At 48.3% G+C, this 17,688-nt stretch overlaps 1 protein-coding gene across 4 annotated transcripts in view; it reads right to left on the bottom strand.

Annotated features, from left to right (window-relative positions):
* Positions 1-17,688, bottom strand: part of LOC102980075 (phosphatidate phosphatase LPIN1) — a 49,314-nt gene that overhangs the window by 20,854 nt on the left and 10,772 nt on the right. For 2 of the 4 annotated variants that reach the window (XM_028485534.2, XM_028485533.2), the window contains exons 2-6: positions 11,624-11,824; positions 10,776-10,871; positions 7,169-7,476; positions 5,513-5,638; positions 3,232-3,339 (exon numbers count right to left, since the gene is read on the bottom strand). In XM_028485534.2, the coding sequence (XP_028341335.1) occupies positions 3,232-3,339; positions 5,513-5,638; positions 7,169-7,476; positions 10,776-10,871; positions 11,624-11,815 (830 nt within the window). In that variant the 5' untranslated portion in view covers positions 11,816-11,824. The remainder of the gene's footprint in view (positions 1-3,231; positions 3,340-5,512; positions 5,639-7,168; positions 7,477-10,775; positions 10,872-11,623; positions 11,825-17,688) is intronic. The other 2 variants (XM_055082986.1, XM_028485537.2) reach the window with 2 other exon arrangements.

The following is a 17,688-nucleotide window of genomic DNA, read 5'->3' as shown; positions in this document are numbered from 1 at the left end:
GAGCCTGTGCTCCGCAACGGAGAGGCCACAGCAGTGAGAGGCCCGCGTACCGAAAAAAAAAAGGGGGAAGTTGGAAAAAAGAGAGATGAAACGGGAAACTGATCATGGGCCAACTTTACCACAAATGCCACATGCCACCAATAACTCACTAACGTGGCAGGGACCTCCAAGCTGAGATTTTGCAAAATATGATATCTTCCAAGAATACTTCAAAGATTCCTACTTGCTAAGCTCTTCCTGCAACAATACATCAGGATGCTTAATTCTCAGACCAGCTTTTAAGTGGCTGTAACTTGGGTTTGCCTCTCTGCGTTTTCTACATTTTCAGTCCTGAGCCATGAGCCGTCATACCTCTGTCCAAGCACAGAAACCATCAACTTATCTACAGAGTTCTCACAGCCTTCTAAACAACATCCGGATGAGAAGAAAGACCCATTTAATTATCTCTGGTCTTCCATCTCCTGCACCATTTCCTCTAAGATGACAGTTTTAAATGATGTGAGAAAGCAAGCCCCTGCAATTTTCCTTTGGCACCTTCTCTCACAGACCTCACACGGTCCCCCCTAAGTCACCTCTCATCCATGTGCTTGGTTTCATTTATCTGTTCAAGTTAGATGTCACCTCCAAGGGAACAGAACTTTCCTGCCAGGACAAGGAGAGCTCGTGGATGACACACAGCTCATTTCAGACAAACGGGGACTCTGAAGGGCGAAATTGCTCCTGGCTCTCTTCAGTCCAGCCATTCGGACAAACAGACTAAATGCTGCTTCTCTCCATCGTTTCACTCTGAGGGGGACGCTGGCTGGTTCCTCCTCCCTGGGCGCCCGCCGCCCTCCACCCACGTCAACGGCACGTGGCAGCCCTCGGGCTCCGCTTGGCCAGTCTGCGGAGAGGAGGACCCTGAGACGGCATACCGTGGGCGTGTAAACGATGGGACACCTCTACACGCATGAGCGTGCATGCAAGAGCACGCGCGCGCACACGCACACACACACACTCGTGCCCATAAGGAAAGAGTCCCCTGAGAAGGAACGCTGGGCCCTCCAGACATCTGAGAGGTGACGTGTTCATCACCTCCGATCTGTCTTGCTTCCTCTAGTTTCCTAAGTCTGCTTTTCTCCAAAGGGTCAATGCTTTCCTGGCACCGAAGTGTCCCGAATTACACTTTCAATATCAGCGACGTGTGCAAATGGAGCGCTGTAGCCTCCAGCGAGGGGCCTTTGGGCCGGCAACTGTGACCTGGGTCATTCTTTCTCCAGAGGCATCACGGGGGAAATCCATCGTAACTGGCTTCCCACCCTCATCTGCGCTGCACCCAAACCTCAAATCATTTGTTTGAAAAGAATACAACTTATTTATATTTTGTTATACATTCTTTGGAACAATACATTGTCTTACCCACCGCACAAAATTATAAGTCAAGCCCTTTAGACTGAGCCTGCTCTGGAGTCAGGTGTCGGCCAACGTTTTCTCTAAGACGCCAGGTAGCGAGAATTCCAGGCTTTGTGGGTTATGTGATCTTTGCAGCAACTACTCAGTTCTGCCCTGGCGGTGCAAAGGCAGCCACAGACAATATACGGACAAACTGGCTGTGCCCCATAAAACTTTACAGAAACAGAGGGTGGGCCGGACTGGGGCCACGGGCTGTAGTTTAATAAAACCCCACTCTAGAAGGATGCACGCACTGAACACGGTTCTCTGTCACCCCGCTCAACTCCAGAATCCCTAACGTTCTGATCCCGTGATAAAAGCTACAAGCCATACGGTTTCCATAGAGGCATGCAGGTGGGCAAATTCATATTCACAAAGGACCCAGCCCTGTGGGAGCCATAAGCTAGACGTGCCGCCTCTCACACGCACTGTGCCGCTACGATAAACGCCGGCCCCCAGGCCGCACCAGCCCCTCGGAAGGGTGCCGCACCCAAATACACGAGCACGGTCTGCGCTGCTTGTTGAGAGAATTCAGACACACAGGAGACAAATTAGGAAAAAGACTCCCAATGCCGAGTGTGGTCGATGAGAAAGAGGATTCCAAAATTTCTAATATGATTACCAAATATTAGACTTTTACGATAAGGGTTGTTCAAAAAAGTAAGCTTCAAGGTCACTGATTGACTTTCATAACTAATGCATTTATTAGCCATGATAGTTTTCAGCATTTTTCCTGAAATCCCAATCAGGGACATCAGTTATAACTGCTCACAACTTAGTTGACCTCATTTTAAAACGGCCTTTCTTCTGCACAGTAACCTGTGAGTGAGGTACGTCCTGAGACTGGGTTCTTCAATCAAAAAGAAAAACAGTCTCCCAGGCAGAAGTTAACCACAGCTTCTCTGTTCAGGTTTCTAAAGAAAACCCTGTAAGTCTGCAAAGCAGGCAGGTCAAAGCGTGGGCAACGTTGAGGGAATGGAGGCAGGAACCTAAGGCCTCTGCCTCAGATGAAGGCTCTAACCTAGGACCCCAAGCCTTCAAGTCCAGCCTATGCTATTCTCCAGAATTCTGTGCTACAAATGCTGTGGAAACATCTGATTATATGACGCAGAAAGTCTATAAGCTATTTTTTTTAGGAATTCTTTTCTGATGTAGACCATTTTAAAGTCTTTATTGAATTTGTCACAATATTGCTTCTGTTTTACGTTTTGGTTTTCTGGCCGTGAAGCGTGTGGGATCTTAGCTCCCCAACCAGGGACTGAACCCACACCCCCTGCCTTGGAAGGTGAAGTCTTAATTAACCACTGGACCGCCAGGGACGTCCCAGAAAGTCCATAAGCTATTTAGTGAGTTATAATAATAACTCTCCTTATACTTAAGCAACATCTTAAAAGAGTCTCGTAAACTTATTTGTTGAACAACCCCAGACACAAAACAGAGATCATATTCCCAGTTTTCAATGCATTGTTCTATTTTTCAAAGCACTTCACAAAATTAGAAAGAATTATATGCTTGACCCTAATGTCCAGAGTTAAATTTAGTACTTTAAAAGAAAAAAATCTAACCATCGACAAATGCCTAAAATGAAAGGAAAAGTAATAATCTATACGTATTTTCTTCATAAGTGATTTGGTTAGTTGGTAAAATAGATTGGTAAGAGTTAGATCTCCATTTTCACTTCATAGAATCTATATGTATTTTCCACATAAGTAATTTGGTTAATGGCAACACACAGTTCTAAGAGTTAGATCAAAGTTTTTATTATCAAAGACATCCACGGTGGGAAGATAACCCATCTACCTTTCCGAAGCGTGGAAGTGGGAAGACTGGGGAGGGCAAGAGCTAGAAAGACCGCCCTCGGCCGCAACTGCCAGGCGAGGCGGGCGCCCCCTGCAATCTATCAGGCTACTGGATGCCACGTGATCCACATTAAAGGAGAGAGAAATCACAGGTCAATTCAATTTTAAACAAAATTTCGTATCAATTACTTGACTACTCTCCACGATAACATCTTTAAGAAAGTGAAGGTACTTGGGCATCGAACAACAGCAGAGGATCACATGTTGAAATCACTAAGAAATCAACATGAGTCTTCTGAACCACAAAAACAGGAAACTGCCAAGACACCCATTTCACTTTCTATTTCAACCATATGCCCAAAAAAGCTCGCTTTTCTTGGGTCAGAATTTAGTGCCTAATCAAATGACTTACTCCAAAAGGCTTGATAATTTGGGCTGGTAACTGTCTCTTCCAAGAAAACACATAAACCCAAGTATAGAAATGTATCTATTTATCCTAATTTGTAATTGCACCTAACAGTGGCCAGATCACTTAATCTGACATGGTCATTCTTCTGGAGTCACAGTGCAAAGCATGAAAGACAGAGAGACATATTCAGGATTGTGTTTAAAACATTTGTCTTAAATGCTTAAAATTCGAGTGTTTGAACAGATTTTTCTACCTATTAGTGGTTTCTAAATATTCCACATCATTTTCTTCCTAAAAGTACTGTGTTTCTTCCCTCAGGGCTGAACTCCACAGACCTGGGGAGAGAATGTACCAGGTTCTAGAAAGGTCTTACACCTGCACTGTCCAACATTACAGCCACGGGCTGCACGTGGCTACTGAGCATTTGAAGTGTGACTGGTCCAAACTGAGATGTCCTGTACATATGAGATACAAGACTCGAAGGCTTACGACAACGAGAATGTGAAACAGCTCAATAATGTTTTAAAAAACTCATTGCCTGAAATGAAAATATTTTGGATATACCAGGTCATTGAAATAGATCATCAAAATTAATCTCATCAGTTTCTTTTCATTTTTTAAAGGATGGTTACTAGAACATTTTTAATTACATAGGTAGCTAGCATTATGTTTCTACTGGACAGGGCTGGCCTGAGGACAGACAGACCCCCATGAGGGGGCTCCACAGGCCCCCCCAGCCCCACCCTGGCTGACAAACATTCACTGTCACGGTCCCGGCTAGAAACCAGGCACGTGATGCATCCGTTTTTCTCCAACCTCAACTTCAGCGCACAGCACTGACCATGCCATCTCATTAATGAGATTACTCGGGTCAAACTGGAACCTGGAGTGGTGTCTACGTGAGCCTGGCTTCAGGCGGGAAGCCCTGCGGCACGTGCCAGGGCTTAGGGGCTCCGACACCTCCCCTTTAGACCAGAAGCAAACCTAACACATTAGGAGCACGAGGAACCTAAGGATGTCACTGTCACTTAGATCAGTGCTTCCCAACCTCTTTTCCATTCTCGCCACACCTCCGGGACCGTGTTTTCCCCAATAGCCCTCCCTCCACCATGAAACTGTAATGCCATGGATATACTATGTATCTGCTTATGTACTGTGGCCCTTTGGAGGCTACACGCTATTATAATATCTAAGATTTTTTTGCCGCCCCAGAACCAAGTTTTGTCCCGACAGGGGTGGTATTATCCCTGCTGAGAAGGCACGCTTCAGTTCTGTCCCCTCCCCAGTGCTGAAAACTGCTCAGAAGGGCTCACATAGCCTCACAGCTTTCACAGCTGTAAAGGCTTTAGAGTCTTCCCTGCACACCGAGCAGCTCTGGTCCTCCAAGTTGATACAGGAAGTCTAGGGTCCCTTGAGAGCTCATTTCAGGGAAATCAATATTTGTAAATGCACCAAGAGAAGAAGGCATCATTCTCACAGCCCCGAATGACCGCAGGGGCCCCCGAAGCAACCTCTCTGCTCTCAAATCCCACTTTAGGGCTCAGTATCCAGAAAGGCTCTGTCACCTGTCTGCTCCTGTTGACAAGTAGCTTTATGTAACTTAACAAGTGGTTGGCCTTTCAGTGTCTCCTGGGGAAGCTAAGAGCCATATCTGTAGTTCCATTTTGCTATTAGGTAGAAGTTTATGACCTGCACATGCTCTGGTTTTAATCCTGATCTGTACCTCCTACTCTAACCTGTGTTTTTTCCAGTCCTAATTTGTTTCATTTTTTACTTAGATGTCACAATTTTATTCAACATGTTTCCTGTAACTGACTTGGAATCCTCTGGACCAGGACAGGCGAACACACATGTACACACACCAGCCACTCACCTGGCGCTAGGTGACCACTCTCTGTCGGAATTCGGGTAAGATGCTGACTGAGGGTAAGTCATGACTGGGGAAAGGTTTTCCTTAGGGATATCTCCTTGGAATGCAGGTGTATCATTAGAAAGAGTTCTGGAGACCAAAAAAAAAAAAACCAAAACCAAAGTCAAAGAATTATCAGTGATAGATTCATAATAAAGGCAAGTTTCCATTTTTTCCTTGATTATCGCTAATACTTCGTAGATTAACATGATCTCCTTTTAAACTACCCCGGCAGGACTTCCCTGGTGGCGCAGTGGTTAAGAATCCGCCTGCCAATGCAGGGGACACGGGTTCGAGCCCTGGTCCGGGAAGATCCCACATGCCGCGGAGCAACTAAGCCCACGTGCCGCAACTACTGAGCCTGTGCTCTAGAGCCCGCGAGCCATAACTACTGAGCCCATGTGCCCCAACTACTGAAGCCCACGCGCCTAGAGCCTGTGCTCTGCAATAAGAAAAGCCACCGCCATGAAAAGCCCGTGCACCGCAACGAAGAGTGGCCCCCGCTCACCGCAACTAGAGAAAGCCCGCGCGCAGCAACGAAGACCCAACGCCGCCATAAATAAATAAAAATTTTTAAAAATAAAATAAATAAACTACCCAGGCATATTCCAGGCACATTCCAGGAATGTGGGACAGGAAAAAAGTGACTCAGAGAAATGTTTTGTGTGCTCATGCTCTGGCTGAATTGTAAATGTAAAGTGGTTCTGTTCAAGCATTGGGACTTAGACATGGCCTCGATGACCACACTGCTTGTTACGTACACTGTAGGGCCTATGGAGTTGTCTTTCACATTTCATGTCGCAAAAGCCTGAGAGGTAGATGGGGCCCAAAACTGTACCCAGAGGGGTAATAAAACTCTTGCCATGCACGAGTGAGCTACCAAATCCCTGTATGGCCATACACAGATGTTTCGTCTAGCAGAATTAAATAAATGTCACAACCAATCGTAGTCTTATAATTATGAAATGGTTGCAAATCCACCTCGTTTCAGGTATAGCACGCTCAACGAAATAGGATTCACTATTTCACTCACGCAGAGGCCACTGGTCTCTATTTTTGGATGTTATCTGAAATACCTGACAGTAAGTTCTGGAACTAAAAGCCACGCAGGGAAGGCAACTGTAATAAACCCAACCACCCAGCTTCTGAGCCCACAGCAGATCCGAGGCCACGGCTAGGAAAATCGACGTTGCCAATCTGCCTTTATTTTTAGCCAGGAAAAAAAAAAAAAAATTCTATTCTAAATAGCAAAGCAGGAGGTTAATCCTGATGTTCCTTCTCCCTTCTTTTTTAATTGAAGTATAGTTAATTTACAAGCTTATGTTAGTTTCAAGTGTATCGATATACAAAATAGATAAACCACAAGGACCTACTGTAGAGCACAGGGAACTCTAGTCAATATTCTGTAATAACTTATAAGGGAAAAGAATCTGAAAAAGAACAGATATATAGATATATATATATACGTATATATTTTAAAAACTGATTCACTCCTGTACACCTGAAACTAACGCAACATTATAAATCAACTATACGTCAATTTAAAAAAAAAAAAGGGATCATCCTAAACAATGAATTCACCCAGTTCTAACTGAGGCCCTCCCTTTCGCCCACATTTACCTACTGCTGTCCAGCAGCTCGGCCTCCTCGTCCGAGCTCATCTCTATGGGGAACATGTCTTCATCCTCGGACGTGTTCATGTTGTCGTCCCTTTTCAGGCTGTCCAGCTGCGACTTCCTCCTCCTCTTCCTTCGCTTCTTCACTAAAGAGCCACTTGAAGGGGTCTCGCTGGGAGGTAAGACCTGGGCTGACGTGTTGGGGTCCAGGCTTCTGATCCAATCTACGGAGTTCCTCTTCAGCTGGGACTCCATCCTCGAGGCTCCTTCCGACAGGATCGGGGAGGTGGCCAGGTGCACGGGGATCACCTCCTGAAAGACAGAACACATTTCCAAGAAGGAGCGTCGTTAGTTGGGGTTTAAGGAGCCGGTGGTGCCGACGACCCACCGGTGCTGACTCCGGAGCCCAAGCGCCGTGGGCAGTAGGGAGCACAGGGCAGTCACGGGGATCCGCAGACGCGGCTGCCGGATTTGACAGGTGGTCATAAAGTCGACGAGTCACTAACTGCCATTTTGTACTGAATCCTGCGTTTTCGTAATTATAACAAAGTGAGGTAATTATCAGTTATTTCAGGCTACCAAAATTCAACTTGGTCTGAAATTTCCAGGGTAAAGAGGAAAAAATGGGCTTGGAGTCATCACATTACCCTGGGAAATGGACTACGTTTTGCACTCTAGTGTGTGTGGGGGTGTGTGTGTGTGTGTGTGTGTGTGTGTGTTTTTAACATGCACTGAATTAAGAGGATCATAATAATTTTTAAAGAAAACATCTGACAGTGTGCCCGCACCGTGCCCCAAGTGCCCACCTGCACCAGAGCACGCCTAGGTATGTGGCTGTCAAGTGAATAGGTACTGACCCTCTTCTCTAAAAAAAAAAAAAACAAAAAAAACAACAACAGCCGAAAAAAAAAAAAAAAACCTCCACTGCCTGTCAATTTAATAGTTGTTTTATAATGATTCACCAGTTTTTAAAAAAAACTATAGCAATCATTTTATTATCAAAGGACTCATTTCTTATCAGAAACCTGGTAACAAGTAGTAAAAAATGGGGTTCCACCTCTGATGAGCTATGTGATCTTGGCGGAGTCACTTAGCTTCCGAGTCTGTTTCCCTCATCAGAAAAATGGAAATGATAATCCCGACCTTACAGCGTTGTTAGATAAAATGGAACAATGTAACTATTGTACATACAGCCTGACACATATGCAAAAATTCACAGACAAACATGAATGGATAACAACAGAAAACGGTATTGGAACAGTGGGAATCCGCAGTTTTACACAGGAAGCTTTGGGAGATGTTGTTTACTGTAGTCCGCCTGAAGCTGCAACAGAACTGAACAAACAAAAGGAGTTTGGTGCTTCGGAAAGCGTGAAAGCTGCTCGTGAACTCTATTCTCTATCAGGAGAAGTAAATGAAATTAATGAAGCTCTATCAGAAAATCCAGGACTTGTCAATAAATCTTGTTACGAAGATGGCTGGCCGATCAAGATGACACCCTGAACTAGGTGAACTAATGAGTGAAGAAGCATATGAGAAATACATAAAATGTACTGAGGAGAGACAATGGAACCCCTAAATAAACTAGTTTGCAAGAAAATCTAGGGAAAAAAAGAAGTGAAGAATATACACGAAAGAGAGGGGATTAACAAGCATGCTGCTGATAGTTTAAAGTAGCTTAGAGAGGGACTTCCCTGGCAGTCCAGTGGTTAAGACTCCGCACTTCCACTGCAGGGGGCTCAGGTTCGATCCCCGGTCAGGGAACTAAATCCCGCAGGCCGCGGCATGGCCAAAAAATGGGTTAGAGAGCATCAGACAATGTGCTACACGTATAAAATCCACATCCGAGCGGTAAGGCTGAGGCTGGCGGAGACCATCGCACCTTTGGGAAGACCAAAAGGAAGCAGAGCCTGGGATGGTTTCGTCCTGAAATTGAAACTATGGGCCTGGAGCCTGGAGCTATTTAGAGCCGTTCCTCTATAAAGGCTACCTTCTCATAAAGGAACTAGTTCAAGTGGTTTTTATGGAGGAATCTCTACATCAGATCCCTTCAAAGTGGCTTTCCCAGGGAATGAAAGAGTAAAAAGAAACGGTTGGTCTTAGAAGAAAACATGGGGGTAAATCTTCATGACTTGGAACTCGGCAAAGGATTCTTAGATGTGACAACAAAAGCACGAGCCACAGAGAGAAAACAGATAAATTGGACTTCTTCAAAATTTAAAACTTGTGTGTTTCAAAGGACAACATCAAGAAAGTGAAAAGACAGCTCACACAATGGAAGAAAATATTTACAAATCATCTATGTGATAAGGGACTCATATCTGGAATATATAATGAACTCTCATAACTCAAGGATAAAAAGACAAATAACCCAACAAAAAACGATCAAAGGATCTGAATAGACACTTCTCCAAAGAATACATACAAATGGCCAATAAGCACATGAAAAAATGCTCAACATCCTGAGTCATTAGGGAAATGCAAATCAATACCATGATGAGATACCACCTCACACCCACCAGGATGGCTAGAATCACCAAGTCAAAGAGCAGGTATTGATGAGGGTATAGACAGATCGGAACCCTCGTGCACTGCTGGTGGGAATGTAAAATGGTGCAGCAGCTTTGGACAACAGTCTGGCAGCTCCTCAGTGGTAAATTCAGTGTTACATATGACCCAGCAATTCCACTCCCAGGTATATACCCCCCAAAATGAAAACATGTGTCTATACGAAAACTTGTACACAGCGTTATTCACAACAGCCAAAAGGTGGAAACAAACCCAAGTGTCCACCAACACATGAAAAGATAAACGAAATGTGGTATACAGATACAGTGGCATACCACTCGGCCGTACAAAGGAATGAAGTACTGACACAGCCAGAACACGGATGAATCTTGAAAACATTGTGGGACATGAAAGAAGTTAGGCACAAAAGACCACAAACCATGTGACTCTACTCAGATGGAAGTTCAGATTAGGGAAATCTATAGAGACAGAAAGTTTGATTAGTGGCTGCTTAGGGCTCAGGGTGGTGGGGAGTTAGGGCTTCAGGGGTAGGGGAGGTGTAGCTAAAGGGTACAGAGTCTATTTCTGAGGCCATGAAGATGTTCTAAAATTGACCGCGGGGATGCCTTGCACGTATCCGTGAAAACACTAAAAACCACAGAACTGTACACGTGAGATGGCTAAAGCACGTGGTGTGAGAATTATATCTCAACAGAGCTGTTACACATTTTTTCACAGTAAAAAAGTAATGTGATCTGGTCACTCACTAAACAAAAATTAGAACATTTCAGCCGTCTGCGGTTTGACACAGTAGTATAACTTGTATGCTTCGGATGATGGTTTCAGGCCAGGGCCATTCAACTCCTCTGTCTCCCTGGAAACAGGGAGCAAATGCAGCAGGCTGGGACTGCTGAGTCTTGGGTAGACATAGCACACACTCACCCTGTGGCTCAAATCCCTAGGACAGGTAAACGGCCGCTCTTCTCCTCTTCCGTCACCCACACAGCCGGCACCAGTAGCACCTCGCCACACACGCTCCCAGAAGAGCGCTGCTCAAAGCTCAAAACGCGGGAGGAGCGAGCGTCACCACCGGCCTTCCTTACCTGATCGTTATCAGTCTCTTGAACAAAAAATGCTTCTCCATTATCTCCCAATTTCATGTGCAAATCCACTGCTTCCCCATTGATTTCTATGTCAACCTGAAGGAGAAACACAGGTTCTTCATCACAACAGGAAACCTCACGGGGAATGACCAGGTCTCTACATACACTTCAGTCACATACATCCCCCAAACAGCTCACAATTCCAAACCTCCGCTGGTCACTCTGGTCAAGAAACGGGGTCTACTCCCCCCGCCCACCACCATGCTGGGTCCACGCAAGCTCGTGATTGCCTCAGTGAGCAGAGCACAACCCAAGGGAGGCCACGTGGCTTCCGAGGCTAGACCAGAAAGAGAAGGCCGAGTCCGCCCGGCTCCCTCCCGTGGACGATGCTTGCCGCTGCAGCCAGCCGCCATGGTGTGAGGAAGCCCAGGCCACGTGGAGAGCCCGGGCGGAGGCGTCTGGGTGACGGCCTCGGCTAAGAGTCCAGCCGAGGGCCAGCAGCCGAGGGAGCGAGTGCATCTACGCAGGATTCCAGCCCCCAGCCCTGAGTCTTCAGCTGAGGCCCCAGGCGGCAAAGGGCAGAGACGGGCCAGCCTGCTGCACTTGGTGTGAATTCCTGACCCACAGAACCCCCGGAGCTTAATAAACAGTTGGTTTACGCCACTAAATCTTGGAGAAATTGACACAATCATAGAAATCAGAACAATCTGAGTAACTGTCAGTTCAGGGACCAGCCCTTTCCAACGGAAAGCTAAAACTCGGGGTCTGCGAGGAGCTCCGGATACGTAACGCCGCAGAAGTGAGAGGATTTTTCTCTAAGGAGAGAACCCGTCCCCCAGGTCACGTACCACCTTCTCTCGGGAACGCAGGACCCCCATCTTCCCAAAGCGGACGTGGAAGGGGGAGCACTGCAGGCTCCCGTTGGGCTGGCGGACCACGATGATGTCAATGCATCCGGACAGGGTGGCAGGGTTCAGCCCCTTGTAGAGCTCCTTCACGGTGACAAACACCTGGCCTGCCAGCTGCCCGACGTAATTCATGGTTTGAGCCTAGGAAACAGAGACACAAGCAAGGCGCACAGACGATGAACTCGGGGCAGAGGCTCTAGAGCCAGTCAAGGTGAACGTGCACGCGCCGCTTGCCCGTCTTCAAAGACACCCAGCTCAGGGCATCTGGCTCCCCTGGAATGGGCCCCACCCGGCGCTCCCCACCCCAAACCCTGGCCCCCCCAGGAGGCCTGATCTCAGTCGTCACCGGGCTCTTCCTGAGTCCACGGTACATGGGGCTCTTGCTCTGTCATCATGTGCAGGCTTTACAGACCAAATCTTAAGACTCTTGAGAAGAGAGACTGTATTTGAGACCTCTTCACAGTCCCCACCACGCCAAAAAGAGGAGGTGCTCAATAATGCAGGTAGAAAAAAATGACTATTTTTACTTGAGAAGGAAAAAAATAAGTGACTTTCATTTTGAACAGTTTCCACCCTGGTCCTTCTGTGCCCGCCTGACGCTCTCACATCTCGAGGGACGCTCGTGCTCGGCTTCGGTTTGTCTGCCCAGCCGATCGACCGAAGTCCACTCAGCAAACATCCAGGGCCTCCACCCCACGAGGGGCCTGGCGCTGGGAACACAGATTACAAAGACGCAGACCCCGTCCCCGGGAGGGACTCGGGCTCGTGAAGGAGAGAGGAGGAGGATACACGTCCGTGTGGTTGTGTCTGCTTGGTCTTAAGGAGACGCTGAGGGACTTAACGTCCAGGGAAAGAGGAGAGCCAACCCAAAGGAGCCGACAGTCGATGGGTGGGGAGCAGGGCTGGGGTGCTCCCCGGGACAGGAAGGCGGACAGGCCGCTGCAGACAGACAGGTGTGCACACAGGCACAGAGGGGGTGGCGCCTGCGGCAGAGAACACGCAGGGGGAGGACGAGAGCCGACACCTGCCAGGAGACTCGGAAGGCGTGCTCTGCAGCAACTGAAGCCGTCGGGGACTCGGGAACCACAAGATCAGGGTTCGATCCGTGGCTGAGAAAGAGCTCTGCGGTAAAAATGTAGAGAAGGCGGGCAAGGAAAGACACTGAAGGCAGGACGACCAAGCTGTGGCTTCTGCCGATGGTGCGGACAAGAAAGGATGCCAGCCTGAAAGACGGCAGTGACGGAAGAAACGAGGCAGAGCGCCAATCCGGGAGACGCCGGGGCACGGGGCAACGCGAGCCCCGCCGGCGCCGAGCCCTGGCCCTCCTCACCGCTGGGGCTCTGCCGGCCACCCCGGCGTGAGCCCCGCCCGCCCTCCAGTTGCCCGTCCCCCGCCCTGATGTGACTGGGACACTCGGCCTGGCCCGGCCTCCCTCGGGGACGGGCTCTGCTCAGTGGTCCTTCCCCCGCCGGGTCCTTCCTCCTCCAGCCCCAGCTACGCCTACGCTTCGAGGCCGAGTCCAGACTCTCGTGTGCCCTCCCCTCTGCACACTTAACGCTCTGGAGGCTTCCAGTATCACCTGAGCGCGCAGGGCTCACGCAGCGTGACTTCCAGCCCTCGCCCACACAGCCCAGTTCCTCGGGGAACCCACCCAGGAGCACGTGGGACCACACGGACGCCACCCGCCCCAGGTCCCCAACGACGGCTCCAGCAGCCGCCGCAGCGTGTCTGCACACCTGGCCCTGACGAGCCTCTGTTACGCGCTGTCACTGGGAACTTTCTCGCTCTGTCGACGTGTCTCTATTTTGCCAGGCGGTTTTCCTGTCACTCGGTGAAGCCACATTCTCCTGGAGGCCAAGGATCAAGCCTGGTCCTTTCAAGTTATAAAAAAAGAAAAACCGAAAACTAGGACACAAGCAGAAGTGATACTAGCATCCCTGCTTCACAAAGGAGGTAATGGAGGCTCAAAAGTGGTCGGTCAAATGCCCTGCAGGCAAACAAGAACTGCTGATTTAATTCTAATTTAGAACTAGCCAGAGACCTAAGGCAGTGAACAAAAGCGTCGAAGAAAAGAGTGTGCGAAAGTCCTCTGGCTTGCTGTGCAACTTTACTAAATGACGCCCTCTGGATTCCCTCAGGAGGGAACAGGCAGACCTTCCGAAGACACATTCAGACGCGAAGACCTGGGTCCCTAGCTGTGCAGCGCCCGCCCGCCGCTAACAAAGGCCCGGGCAGGAGAATACAGAAGATCGCGCACCTTCTAAGTCTGCTGAGTGGCGCAGGTTAACTAACTTCATGCAAAAGGGGAGGGGGGACAGTTCCTGAACAATACAGAAAAGGATTCTCTGTAACCTTGACACTCCCTCTAGGGAAGCAGTTTATAAAAGAAATCATCACCACAATGGTCAACCTAGATTTTAACATACTGGGCTCACTAAGAGAGATAAACTTCTAACTCAACAGCGCTACCCACGGTAAAAATAACATTTTCATGTGACTTCTTTCATATGCATGGCCTCGTGTTCACGTGATTCTCACAATAACCCCGTAGGTATAAGGCCTTTCAGATGGGAAAACTAAGGACAAGCAAACGTGCAATGAGGCCTGGAATCCTACCTCGGCTTTGGTTCTGCCGAGCCCCCCTCCCATCCCCCACGGCTTCCCCCAGCTTCATCACCCTCACATAGGAGCCATGCTCATCCCGAATGACAGTGACCACCTGCCCAGCACTGAGGTCCGGAACCCACGCCAGCTCACTGCTCCGCTGGCACCGCTCCCGAGAAGGCCTCAGGCCCCGCCAGCCAGTATTTGTCATTCATAAGAAAGAGAAAGCTCATGACTGGATGCTATTGCCGTCTCTGCATCCTAGCTTCTCATCCGTAAGACGAGGACATCGGCCTAGGTGACCCACAAGGTCCAATTCCAGCTCCAACTGTCCCAGAGATAAAGGCTGCACTCCTCAATCCTTAGCAACGGAAAGGGCACCTTTAATAATTTAAACCAAATGTTGCTCTCTGCTCTTGTCCTCAAGACCAAAGCATCCCTCCCCCTCCTAATGAGTAAATTCCAGGTTATTGTGCAGAACCCGAGAATTCCGAAGCTGGCAGGATCCTGACTGAGTTGTTGCCCCAACACCCTCGTTTTCAAGAAATAAGCCCAGAAATGGTAAGTGACTCAGGCCAAGCTCCCCCCGTGGCAGAGACGGAGCCGGACTCAGATTCCTCGATTCCCAGCCCTGCGATCTGCCCTTTGTGGGGGCCACGGGATTGGCTGGTGTATTTTTCCGACCACAAATTATCAGAAGTTGCTTTGATATCTTTAGCTCCCCCCTCTATTGAATAACTTATCTACAAATCTGAAGACACCTCCATTTGGAGGCAGAAAATCTGGTCTATAGTCCTTAACACATGACAGGGTCAGGACCCCATCTGGCAACACGCTCCTAGGAACTGTCAACATCTACACCCTGGGGCTGCACACACCGGGTGCTGACAAGTTTTCAGAAGGGAGAACACTACCACCTCACGTTTATTTGGATGGCTGCTACCTAAAAAGTAGGAAGAAACATGCACTGGTGAGGATGTGAAGAAAATGGAACCCACACGCACTGCTGGAGAAATTGCAAAACGGTGCAGCGAACCCCTCAGCAAACTTAAGCCGGGGCGGCCACAGGACCTAGCAATGCCACCTCTGGGTATACAGTCGAGAGAACTGAAAGCTTGGTCTCAAACAGATAACCTGCACACCCGTGGTCACGGCAGCATCGCGCCCAACAGCCAAAAGGTGGCAACAACCCAAGCGGCCACAGATGGATAAATGGATAAACAGAATGCAGTATTACAGACACAATGGAACACTACTCAGCCTTAAAAAGGAAGAAAATTCTGGCACACGTTACAACATGCATGAGCCTTGAGGGCATCACGCTAAGTGACACAAGCCAGTTACAAAAGGACAAATACTGTATGCTCCTACTTATCTGAGGTACCTAGAGCAGATAAACCCATAGAAACAGAAGGCAGAACGGTGATTACCAGGGGGGTGGGGACAGGGCAGGGGAAGTTCGTGTCTAACGGGGACAGAGCTTCAGCTGTGCAAGATGAGAAAAGTTCTGGAGCTAGGTGGTGACCGTCCACCGTGTGAATGCACAACCACGTGCATGTATTACATTAAGTCTACTGAACTGTTCCCTCAAAAGTGGTTAAAAGAATAAATTTTATGTCATGTGCATTTTACCACCATTTAAAAATTTTTTTACAAGGAGGGAAAAGGAGAATACTGCATTAACCAAAACTCATTTCAGGAAGATGAACCATTATTTGGTTAAAAAGTTTCTCTGAGTGACAGCTTGGGCCCACGACACCTCCAGTGCCTGCCTGGCCGAGGGGCGTGAAGATGACCACAGTCTCCTCGACCTTCCTTCCCCTCGTCCAGGGTCCCTTGTAAATACATGCTGGCGAATAGGTACCAAATACAAGAATGAACCAGCTGGGCACCGGTTCCCAAGTTTCACTCCTGTCAGTTCTGTTTGAAGTAAAAGGCTCAAGGAAGAAGCTAATTTGATGTCAGTGAAGAAGCCAGGCCAGCCAGAGTCCCCCTCCCTGCCACCTTTCACCTCCCTCCTGCCACGGTGTCCGGGGAGACACAGGAGCAGGCGCTGAGGGGAACGTTTGCCCTGAAGAAGAAAGTGCCTTCAGGACCTCAAGAGAAGCCAAAGATGAGCAAAACCTGTACACAAAACAAATGCTGCAACTTCCACTGAACAGCTTTGAGACACCTGTTCTCCACTCACCCCATTCCAAGTTACTTTTTCCAATCTCTTGATTTAAATCTCAGAATTTGGCAGGAAACACCTGCTTCACCTGACAAGGCTTCACTGACCACGTGAAACGGGATTCCACAAGCCTCGTTCAAAAGTTTTTCAAGGAAAGCTGAGCCAAACCTCCAAAAACACCCTCTGGCCAAACTGGGGCTCTCTAAGCTGTGCTTAACTCTGAGGTTAGGAAACAGGTAAATATATTTTTCTCAACATGACATCTTCCAGCTTGACCTCCTGGAATACTACTAATTTTCTAAGATTATTCCATGCCATTGGAACAGTGTCTTTCCGGATACTCTTCCCTAAGTTAGAAACCACTGCAGTAGTGGTATTAGACCCAAATAGATAATACACCACGGAACACAGAAATCCAAAAGCGTATTCCCACTGGGGATTCTATCTACAACATTCATAATCAACAACGTCTTCAGCTTGAAGAGCATCAATTATTAAAACCAGGGACTTCTCTGGTGGCGCAGCGGTTAAGAATCCACTTGCCAATGCAGGGAACACGGGTTCGAGCCCTGGTCCGGGAAGATCCCACATGCCGCGGAGCAACTAAGCCCGTGCGCCACAACTGCTGAGCCTGCGCTCTAGACCCCCGAGCCACAACTACTGAGCCCATGTGCCACAACTACTGAAGCCCACGCACCTGGAGCCCGTGCTCCGCAACAAGAGAAGCCACCGCACCGCAACGAAGAGCAGCCTCCGCTCGCCGTAACTAGAGAAAGCCCGCGCACGGCAACAAAGACCCAACGCAGCCAAAAATAAATAAATTATTTTTTTTTTAAAAAAAGAACCTAAAGATGGGGCTTTGAATTATTTTAGGCCACACCTCCTTTAATCGTCAATTCAGGAATCATTCCCGCTCATTTATTATGCAAGTGGATAAAAGTGATTTTAATTCCCTTCCCGGTTCTGTCAAGGAGACTATTATCGAAGGCATGTTATCTAGGAAATAACAGTGTCTCCATTTTCATACTGTGGCTGTGTTTCCCGGCCGTGACACAGTGATGCTACGATAGGCAACACCCGAGTCGGAGCTACTCCTCTCCAAGAAGGCTGGTGGATCAGGACCCGGGGCTGAGAAACCTCACCTTAGCAAAGGTCAAAAAGAGCACAGAGCTTCCCTGGTGGCGCAGTGGTTGAGAGTCCGCCTGCCGATGCAGGGGACACGGGTTCGTGC

Source organism: Physeter macrocephalus, unplaced genomic scaffold (assembly GCF_002837175.3).
Source record: "Physeter macrocephalus isolate SW-GA unplaced genomic scaffold, ASM283717v5 random_435, whole genome shotgun sequence".
NCBI classification, from domain to species: domain Eukaryota; kingdom Metazoa; phylum Chordata; class Mammalia; order Artiodactyla; family Physeteridae; genus Physeter; species Physeter macrocephalus.
The sequence above is the reverse complement of the archived record's forward strand: the minus strand, read 5'-3'. Positions and strand labels throughout refer to the sequence as shown.